General features: G+C 63.5%; 2 protein-coding genes across 2 annotated transcripts; one reads left to right on the plus strand and one right to left on the minus strand.

Annotated features, from left to right (window-relative positions):
* Positions 1–4,102: 4,102 nt before the first annotated feature.
* Positions 4,103–5,419, minus strand: LOC133747656 (interferon lambda-4-like). The gene is made up of 5 exons (XM_062175980.1): positions 5,252–5,419; positions 4,794–4,865; positions 4,574–4,717; positions 4,308–4,382; positions 4,103–4,201 (listed from the first exon to the last, which is right to left on the minus strand). The coding sequence occupies exons 1-5, from the start codon at positions 5,417–5,419 to the stop codon at positions 4,103–4,105; spliced, it is 558 nt and encodes a 185-aa protein (XP_062031964.1).
* A 2,146-nt stretch (positions 5,420–7,565) lies between these two features.
* Positions 7,566–8,883, plus strand: LOC133747658 (interferon lambda-4-like). Its single transcript, XM_062175982.1, has 5 exons — positions 7,566–7,733; positions 8,120–8,191; positions 8,268–8,411; positions 8,604–8,678; positions 8,785–8,883. The coding sequence occupies exons 1-5, from the start codon at positions 7,566–7,568 to the stop codon at positions 8,881–8,883; spliced, it is 558 nt and encodes a 185-aa protein (XP_062031966.1).
* The last annotated feature ends 1,744 nt before the right edge of the window (positions 8,884–10,627 follow it).

Here is a 10,627-nt window from a genome sequence, read left to right on the forward strand (position 1 = left end):
CCCGTTTGTCACTGTCCTAAAACGGGAGGTGGGGTGCCCTCTTGTCCTGTCACTGCATTTTCTGCTTCTTCTTCTTCTTCTTCTTCTTCTTCTTCTTCTTCTTCTTCTGACAGGCAGAGTGGACAGTGAGAGAGAGAGACAGAGAGAAAGGTCTTCCTTTGCCATTGGTTCACCCTCCAATGGCCGCCACGGTCGGCGCGCTGCGGCTGGTGCACTGCACTGATCCGAAGGCAGGAGCCAGGTGCTTCTCCTGGTCTCCCATGGGGTGCAGGACTCAAGCACTTGGGCCATCCTCCACTGCACTCCCTGGCCACAGCAGAGAGCTGGCCTGGAAGAGGAGCAACCGGGACAGGACCGGTGCCCCGACTGGGACTAGAACCCGGTGTGCCGGTGCCGCAAGGCGGAGGATTAGCCTAGTGAGCCGCGGCGCCGGCCCTGTCATTGCATTTTCACACACATTCTTGTCCACATGGACAGCCCTGCAAGAGCCCCCAGTGTGGGAATCAGCATGGCTGAGCCTTTCCCTGCTTGTAGGATCCGGGCAGGGCCCAGATTCAGCACCATGGACAGCAACAATAGTTCCTTCTGCAGCCAACAATGCCGGGGTCAGGCAAAGCCACCATGAGCCTCAAGGTTTTTAAACTCTGCCAGTCAAGGAGTGCCATGGCCCCAGAGCACACATGCCCATCATGCAGCACCACGTATACTTAGACTGTTAAAAGTGGCAGGGGCTGTGGGGCACGTCTGTGTTCTCCAAGAGGCGACCACAGCCCTGGCTGCATCCTGTGTGTTCCCTGCAGTGAGGCACTTACATGGGAGTTCTGTTCTCCTCAATTTCCTGGATACTGGGCAGGGCCTGGCACTGTGGGGGCTGAGAGAATGCAGCTCCTTGCCGTAGGAGCATTCAGAAGCCTTCGGCCCTGACTTCTTGTGTGGGCAGCAGCCCCCAGGACAGAGGTCCAGCTCCTCAGGGACCACAGTGGCATGGAAGGGTCCGAGTGAGACCTCTAGTGGGAGGTCTGAGCTCCCAGCCCACAACCAGCCTTGTGGCTGAGCCAGCGGGGACATCCTGCCCAGGCAGCTTCGGGCTCAATCAGGTTCCCTGCTTTCATCAGCCTGCAAGCAGGAGAGGGTGCCCAAGTGAGCATCACTCACCTGAATGAGAACCCAAGAGCAGGAGAGAGAAAGATGAGACGTGACAGGTGCGAGGGCGCTGATTGAGCTTCCTGCGGCTACAAAGATGACTCTGGACAAAACGTGTCTTCCAAAGACATCATTTGAAGGCGAAGATGAGCACCCAGGGCAGCCAGAAGCTGAGGGGACCCAGGCTTTGACAGAGCAGAAGTCGCTGTGTGACACCTATGCGTGGACAGTTTTCCTCTGGGGACACCACCCTGCGCATGGTGGGAGGGTGGCTAGAACTCATGCAGAAAACCAGCGTTGCACGGGAGCTGTCAGAGGCCAGAGTTCAGTGCTGCTGGGTGGTGGGAAGCCAAGAGAAGTCTGGATATGGAGGGAGCTGCAGAGGGAGCGGCCACAGGTGTGCGTGGACTTTGACCTTGACTCTCATGGGCCCCTGGACGACAGACCTGAGGGCCCACGGAGCACTGTAACACTGAACACCTTCCAGGACATGAAGGGCATCTGTCATCCTGCAATAGGGGAGAGGAGAGAGGGGGTGTTCTAGCACCTTAACCAAACAGTTCACGAAATGCCCAGTTCTGCTTCACTCCTGTGCAGGCACATGAACAGAGGAACTAAGGAGCATGGGAACTGGAAAGTATGTCTCCTGGAGCAACCCTGAGTGCACTTATTTAGGGGCCCTGTCAGTGAAGGCAGAAGTACCGAAGAGATATGCAGACAGCTACCTGGATTCTCTGTCATTCCAGGTTTGTAACAACTGTGCGGCTGTGTGATGGGTGGAGCAAGGGCAGCTTTGTTATGATAGTGAGGAGGAGATAGTACTGGTACATTAATGATGGTAGAGCAGTCAGATGGTTAGAGCTCCCTGGCCACTGTGACATCACGTTCTCCACATCATACCTGTGAATATAAATATGGGAACCACATATGTGTAACCTTTCCAGCAGCCACACTCAAGTAAAGAGAAACTATTGAAATTAATTTTAAGAAGACTTCATTTGCATGAATATACCCAGTGTATTATCACTTTGATGTACAATGAGCACACAAGGTTCTAGTGAGATGAAGCAGTCCTTCTCCTCCACTGTCCCATTCCTGGCCCTCTTGAAGGCCTGCAGCTCCTGTAGGACAGAGACGTGAACTGTGCCATGGGGACGCCCTGGCATGGGGGAGGCTCCTGGGGGCATCGGGAGGGGAGCGTCAGGTGCCCTGCTCAGCACTGCAGCAGGCATCAGCCCCAGCGGGCAGCCCCGGGCCATGTCTGAGCCAGGGCAGAACAGCAAGTTGAGTGGGGGACAGCTCCAGGGCCAAGGGAGCACTCGGGCTGGAGACCCTCAAGGAGCAACTGTGGGGCTCAGCCAGCTCCAAGCCCTGGCTCTGGTCACCACTAGCAGCAGAGGGATCCGGTGGCCACGCTGAGCTGTCCCCCGGGCTCTGTCTCGGTCTGCCCTGGTGGTTTTGCCACTGTGCTGTGTCCCCGCCTGTTGCCTGTGGCTCCCCAGCTCTGTCTGGGACAGGAGTGCTGTCCAAGATCCATGGTGCAGTTTTAGCCTGCGTGGTCGGCTGCCACCGCTGATGTAGGAGAAGTGGAAACTCGGCTGCGGTGTCACCTGGCACAGGAGAACCCTAGGGAGAAAGTCCCAGCTGGGTGGGGGCCCGAAAACAGGGAGCAGCTGGAGTGAAAGAGAAACCAAGTGGGTCTCAGGTGGGCTCCTAAAGGATGCCTGGTGGGGCAGCCTGAGCAGGACAGGGCGGCTCCTGGGCCCGAGGGGCGGGATCCGGGGTTAGGCAGAGAGAGGGACAGGGCACCACCTCCTGCGGGATGCAGGTGCACGGGGGTCCGGTGGAAGGGCACCGCTGGGAGGGCCATGAGCTTCCCCTGGAGGCCCCACAGAGGAGACCCAGGGAGAAGGCTGAGGGAACTTGACTTCAGTGAGCGCATTGGGTGCAGGTTCCTGCTGCCCCTTTGCGCACCTGCACCCCCCATCAGAGAGCCCGGGTTCCTGGCCCGGCCCTGCTCTTCTCTCTGCTGCCTGTAACGCACGCACACCTGGGGAGGTAGCCAATGATGGCTGGGGCACTTGGGTTCCCGCCGCCCCCGTGCAAGACCCTGATGGAGTCCCTGGCTCCTGCCGAGGCTGTGGTGGGCATTTGGGGAGTGAACCGGCACATGGGAGGTTCCCTTTCTCGCTCTTTTTCAATACCCAAATAATATTTTTATAAAAGAAGATTTAAGAGCAGGATGTCAACGCACATGACTGCTTTGCAAGGCAAGTTTCTTAGTGCAGCCTACAGGTGAGAACGCTGGGGCTCAGGTAGGTCGTCCACAATGGCACGGTCAGGGGAAACCTGGCGACCTGGCCGCCGGCCCAGCCCCTTAGTGGTCGGGGGCGGTGCCCCTGGCAATGATCACACGGAAACAGCCAGTGCACACCAAACACACTCTAATAAGCGGCAATAAATACGACAGGAGCAGAACGGCCAGTGCGGCGGAACGTAACAAACACACGGAACAGCGTCCGAGGTGCAGGAGCCACTGCAGGGCTTGGCCCACAGCACTTCCCGACCCCGTCTCAGCAACCGGCACCCTCCTGGGGGAGCCCCACAGACGCCCAGTGCCAGAATCGCCAAGAAGGCACGAGGCGCTGGAGGAGGGCGGACCCGCCCCGGGTCCGCAGGGTCACAGTCCAGCAGAACCAGAATCCGGGGCCGCTCCCGCCACACAGGCCCCCGGAAGAGCACGAGGCTGCGCAGTCTTGGAAATCCGCTTCCCAGGAACCGCATTCTCTCCCTTGGGAGAAACGCGCGCGCCTCCAACGCCAGCAGCAGGTGGATCCAAGTGCGGCCAATGGCGGCAGAGAGTCTCTGCGTCCCCAGCGCCCATTGGCTGAGGGACTCGCCTGGTCCAACGCGGCAGCCAATGGCGGGCAGAGCCCCGGTCCCTGCGCACGCGGCGCGGTCACACGCAAGGCCCCGCGTGCGCCACCAGCCTGAGGTCCCGCGTGAGCAGGCGCAGCAGGTTGAAGACGACGGTGGCTTCGTGGCAGCGCGGCGAGTCCTGGACGCGGGTGCAGCGGGGCTGAGTCAGCTCCCCGCCCGCCAGCTCCCGAAGCCCGCGGCGACCCCAGCCTCCCGCGCTCCGCCCCGCAGGCCGCCGCACTCACCGGCCTCCCCATCTTGTGTCGCCTCCTGGGCGGCCGCGGGGACTTCCTGGAGGAGCCTCTCCGGAACAGCTCGAGCTGGAGGTGGACACGAGGCCAGTGAGCGGGCGAGGCCGGAACCGCCCCTGCCGGTCGGTCCGGGGCCGCCCCAGCCGCAGGTGCCAGCGGACCGGTGGACGCCACAGCGCGGGCATCGTGGCGGACCCGCCCCTGCGCTGGCGGGACAGGTCCGCAGAGCCCGCGCGGCCCGGGGTGCGGGCATCACTCACGCAGGCCACCACGTCCCGCTCTGCCGCCGCCAGCAGCTCCAGGGTCGCGCCGATGCCCGGGTACAGCTCCGGGCGCTGCAGGCTGCTCAGCACGGCCCGGGCGTCCGCGAGGCTCCGGGCCACGTGGCGAAGCCGGGCGCACGTCTGCGGGCAGCGGGCGGGAGTTACAGTCGGGCCTCGCTCGGCGCCGCGCGCGCCCTCCCCCGGGTCCCGGCCTCACCGACGGCCGGGAAGGGTCCCTCCTCGCGCGGAAGGAGCAGTTGCGCGGCCTCCAGCTCAGCGTCTCTTCCTCCTGCGGGACGAGCGTCCGGATTCGCTGAGGCCGGGCCTCCTCGCCGGTGCCCGGCTCGGCGCCGTCCGGGATCCCCGCCTGGGAACCCGACTGGCCGCGCGCGCTCGCGCCTGTTGTGCACGGACCCCAGCGCTCCCCCGGGGCTGAGCGGGGCCCAAAGGCTCCTGCACGCCCTGTGCAGGCGCCGCGCCGGCCCGCGGAGCCCCGTCCACCCGGCCGGCGCCCTTGCGTGGCCGTCTCAGAGCTGGGCTCCCGCTTGTTGCGGGCTTGGCCGGGACGTGCCGCGGGCAGAGCTCTGGGCGCTGAGCGAGGAGCTGACCTCGGGTCAGGACCGGCGTCTGGGAACGCGGCTCGCTCAGGGCCCCGGGGTGCGGGTGGTCACTCACGTAGCGGTTTCTCAGCGCCGTGACGGCCGCCAGCGCCCTGGGGTCCAGCGAGCGGTAGTGGGAGAGCAGGCAGCGCCCGGGCGCCGCCTGGCCGGGCTCCGCCGTCGCACCCAGCGTCCACGCGACCCACAGCCCCGTGGCCACCGCAGCCGCGCCGCTCGCCCCCATGTCTGTTCCTGCCTGAGGCCAACGAGAGGGTCTGCGTCGGTCGGTTTAGCCTCGCAGAGGGACCGCGGCTGCGAGCGGCCTGGGATGCCCTGGGGCTGTGCCTCGCCCCTTGCTCCGCACCGCCAATGTCAGCCCGGCAATGTCAGCCCGGCGCCTTGCAAGCAGCAGTGTCGCCTGTCCCCTTGGCGGTGTCTGGACCGTCCATGGGCGCTTTTATGAGCCCTGGTGAGAACCTGTCGGCTAGTTGTCATCCCTAGCCTAATTTTCCCTCCAGGCGGGCAGGGAGGTGGACTTTAACTCCCCCTTGGTCCCTTGCCCGCAATCTGAGTAATCGGTTGAGTAATTCGCCTGTATTTGCTTTCTCCGCGTCAGTTTGTCTTGCTCTGGTCTGTGCTCTGCAGTCCAGGAATGAACCGAAAGCGCACCTTTTTCTCTTTCTTCGAAGCTGTGAGCCTAGCCGAGGCTCCACCCACAGCAGCATCCGGGCTGGGAGCCTCGCTCCCTGCGCTGCCCTGGCCTGGCAGCGCCTCCAGCCTCTGTACCTTGCTGGACCCATTGAGGCAACCGGCAGGGAGGAAGCTTTGGGTGAAAACCGCGACCCCTTTTTCTCCCTGCTCTCCTGTGGGGCTCCCCCATGGGCTGCACCCAATGGAGCCCAATGACCGCCCCAGAACAGGGTTGGGGGTTGTGGTGGGAGAAGGCTGGGAAGTGCCCATGGAGGAGCTCCTTTGCCCAGCTCAAAGTCTCTCTAACAGGATCTGATGAAGAGTAGTCGGCCCCCTACTGGCCGGCCTCCTTGTTTTCCTCTGCACCAGGGCATCGGTTGGTGTCCTGTAGCTATCCACCTGCTTCTCTGGCTCCTGCACTCTCCCTTCCCCCCTCCTCCAAACCCCTCCCCATGCTGGCCCCGGGAGCTTGCACTAGCCTTTGCCATTCCTCCTCACGACCCAGTCCCCTGGAAAGGCTCCTAGTATCAACTCCACCTCAAATTATCCTCAATTGATTGGACCATCTGTTTCCTGCTGAGCCCTGACTGATACACTATAATTAAAGATGTGGGAAAATGCAAATTGAGACTAGGGTAAGCAGGAACCTGACTATATGCAGCGTGATTCCAATTTGGGCAGAATTGCTAGCAGGCAGGGTAAAAAAGGGAGAAAGCGTTACAAATTGTTTTTAACCCAAACAATTACTTCCAGGAGGTGGGATTCAAGATTTACTTTAACTCTCTGAGTTGTATTTTTTTTTTAATGGATGAAATCTTTACAAGGAATAAGTGCTATTGTGGTAGTCATAAAACATATACATAAATAGAGGTGGCGCTGTGGTGTAGCAGGTTAAAGCTCTGGCCTGCAGTGCCGGCATCCCATATGGCCGCCGGTTCAAGTCCCGGCTGCTCCACTTCTGATCGGACTCCCTGCTAATGTGCCTGGGAAAGCAGCAGATGATGGCCTAAGTCCTTGGACTCCTGCACCCACGTAGGACACCTGGGAGAAGCTCCTGCTCAGTCTTCCTCCTCTCTTTCAGGAACTCTGCCTCTCAAATAATAAATAAATAAAAGTCTAAAAGAAATGGGTTAAGAGTAGGATATCTGCTGTCTGTTTCGAAGATTCAGTGATGTAATATGGATACATCAGTTACAAGGTCTGAGGCAACAGAAGCACCACACACACACACACACACACACACACGGGCTAGATAGGATGAGACAACAAGATAAGGAATCCGAGGTTGGGCCAAGTAGGAGAGCAGACAGGAGAGGCAGACAAGAGCCACACTTGGCGGCTGAGGTTGGGGCTCTGCCATCGCTGGCACGCGAGCAACTGCGGGTAAAGTCCTCGCCCCCACGCGGAGTGAGCCAGCGCTGACGTTTGGAAAACATGGCCCCGACGGGGAAGCCCGCGGCTCTGAGCATTCTCACCCGGGCTCATAAAAGCGCCCATGGACGGTCCAGACACCACCAAGGGGACAGGCGACACTGCTGCGTGCAAGGCGCCGGGCTGACATTGCCGGGCTGACATTGGCGGTGCGGAGCAAGGGGCGAGGCACAGCCCCAGGACATCCCAGGCCGCTCGCAGCCGCGGTCCCTCTGCGAGGCTAAACCGACCGACGCAGACCCTCTCGTTGGCCTCAGGCAGGAACAGACATGGGGGCGAGCGGCGCGGCTGCGGTGGCCACGGGGCTGTGGGTCGCGTGGACGCTGGGTGCGACGGCGGAGCCCGGCCAGGCGGCGCCCGGGCGCTGCCTGCTCTCCCACTACCGCTCGCTGGACCCCAGGGCGCTGGCGGCCGTCACGGCGCTGAGAAACCGCTACGTGAGTGACCACCCGCACCCCGGGGCCCTGAGCGAGCCGCGTTCCCAGACGCCGGTCCTGACCCGAGGTCAGCTCCTCGCTCAGCGCCCAGAGCTCTGCCCGCGGCACGTCCCGGCCAAGCCCGCAACAAGCGGGAGCCCAGCTCTGAGACGGCCACGCAAGGGCGCCGGCCGGGTGGACGGGGCTCCGCGGGCCGGCGCGGCGCCTGCACAGGGCGTGCAGGAGCCTTTGGGCCCCGCTCAGCCCCGGGGGAGCGCTGGGGTCCGTGCACAACAGGCGCGAGCGCGCGCGGCCAGTCGGGTTCCCAGGCGGGGATCCCGGACGGCGCCGAGCCGGGCACCGGCGAGGAGGCCCGGCCTCAGCGAATCCGGACGCTCGTCCCGCAGGAGGAAGAGACGCTGAGCTGGAGGCCGCGCAACTGCTCCTTCCGCGCGAGGAGGGACCCTTCCCGGCCGTCGGTGAGGCCGGGACCCGGGGGAGGGCGCGCGCGGCGCCGAGCGAGGCCCGACTGTAACTCCCGCCCGCTGCCCGCAGACGTGCGCCCGGCTTCGCCACGTGGCCCGGAGCCTCGCGGACGCCCGGGCCGTGCTGAGCAGCCTGCAGCGCCCGGAGCTGTACCCGGGCATCGGCGCGACCCTGGAGCTGCTGGCGGCGGCAGAGCGGGACGTGGTGGCCTGCGTGAGTGATGCCCGCACCCCGGGCCGCGCGGGCTCTGCGGACCTGTCCCGCCTAGCGCAGGGGCGGGTCCGCCACGATGCCCGCGCTGTGGCGTCCACAGGTCCGCTGGCACCTGCGGCTGGGGCGGCCCCGGACCGACCGGCAGGGGCGGTTCCGGCCTCGCCCGCTCACTGGCCTCGTGTCCACCTCCAGCTCGAGCTGTTCCGGAGAGGCTCCTCCAGGAAGTCCCCGCGGCCGCCCAGGAGGCGACACAAGATGGGGAGGCCGGTGAGTGCGGCGGCCTGCGGGGCGGAGCGCGGGAGGCTGGGGTCGCCGCGGGCTTCGGGAGCTGGCGGGCGGGGAGCTGACTCAGCCCCGCTGCACCCGCGTCCAGGACTCGCCGCGCTGCCACGAAGCCACCGTCGTCTTCAACCTGCTGCGCCTGCTCACGCGGGACCTCAGGCTGGTGGCGCACGCGGGGCCTTGCGTGTGACCGCGCCGCGTGCGCAGGGACCGGGGCTCTGCCCGCCATTGGCTGCCGCGTTGGACCAGGCGAGTCCCTCAGCCAATGGGCGCTGGGGACGCAGAGACTCTCTGCCGCCATTGGCCGCACTTGGATCCACCTGCTGCTGGCGTTGGAGGCGCGCGCGTTTCTCCCAAGGGAGAAAATGCGGTTCCTGGGAAGCGGATTTCCAAGACTGCGCAGCCTCGTGCTCTTCCGGGGGCCTGTGTGGCGGGAGCGGCCCCGGATTCTGGTTCTGCTGGACTGTGACCCTGCGGACCCGGGGCGGGTCCGCCCTCCTCCAGCGCCTCGTGCCTTCTTGGCGATTCTGGCACTGGGCGTCTGTGGGGCTCCCCCAGGAGGGTGCCGGTTGCTGAGACGGGGTCGGGAAGTGCTGTGGGCCAAGCCCTGCAGTGGCTCCTGCACCTCGGACGCTGTTCCGTGTGTTTGTTACGTTCCGCCGCACTGGCCGTTCTGCTCCTGTCGTATTTATTGCCGCTTATTAGAGTGTGTTTGGTGTGCACTGGCTGTTTCCGTGTGATCATTGCCAGGGGCACCGCCCCCGACCACTAAGGGGCTGGGCCGGCGGCCAGGTCGCCAGGTTTCCCCTGACCGTGCCATTGTGGACGACCTACCTGAGCCCCAGCGTTCTCACCTGTAGGCTGCACTAAGAAACTTGCCTTGCAAAGCAGTCATGTGCGTTGACATCCTGCTCTTAAATCTTCTTTTATAAAAATATTATTTGGGTATTGAAAAAGAGCGAGAAAGGGAACCTCCCATGTGCCGGTTCACTCCCCAAATGCCCACCACAGCCTCGGCAGGAGCCAGGGACTCCATCAGGGTCTTGCACGGGGGCGGCGGGAACCCAAGTGCCCCAGCCATCATTGGCTACCTCCCCAGGTGTGCGTGCGTTACAGGCAGCAGAGAGAAGAGCAGGGCCGGGCCAGGAACCCGGGCTCTCTGATGGGGGGTGCAGGTGCGCAAAGGGGCAGCAGGAACCTGCACCCAATGCGCTCACTGAAGTCAAGTTCCCTCAGCCTTCTCCCTGGGTCTCCTCTGTGGGGCCTCCAGGGGAAGCTCATGGCCCTCCCAGCGGTGCCCTTCCACCGGACCCCCGTGCACCTGCATCCCGCAGGAGGTGGTGCCCTGTCCCTCTCTCTGCCTAACCCCGGATCCCGCCCCTCGGGCCCAAGAGCCGCCCTGTCCTGCTCAGGCTGCCCCGCCAGGCATCCTTTAGGAGCCCACCTGAGACCCACTTGGTTTCTCTTTCACTCCAGCTGCTCCCTGTTTTCGGGCCCCCACCCAGCTGGGACTTTCTCCCTAGGGTTCTCCTGTGCCAGGTGACACCGCAGCCGAGTTTCCACTTCTCCTACATCAGCGGTGGCAGCCGACCACGCAGGCTAAAACTGCACCATGGATCTTGGACAGCACTCCTGTCCCAGACAGAGCTGGGGAGCCACAGGCAACAGGCGGGGACACAGCACAGTGGCAAAACCACCAGGGCAGACCGAGACAGAGCCCGGGGGACAGCTCAGCGTGGCCATCGGATCCCTCTGCTGATGGTGGTGACCAGAGCCAGGGCTTGGAGCTGGCTGAGCCCCACAGTTGCTCCTTGAGGGTCTCCAGCCCGAGTGCTCCCTTGGCCCTGGAGCTGTCCCCCACTCAACTTGCTGTTCTGCCCTGGCTCAGACATGGCCCGGGGCTGCCCGCTGGGGCTGATGCCTGCTGCAGTGCT

The sequence above is a fragment of the Lepus europaeus genome, chromosome 19, assembly GCF_033115175.1.
Source record: "Lepus europaeus isolate LE1 chromosome 19, mLepTim1.pri, whole genome shotgun sequence".
Classification (NCBI taxonomy): Eukaryota; Metazoa; Chordata; class Mammalia; order Lagomorpha; family Leporidae; genus Lepus; species Lepus europaeus.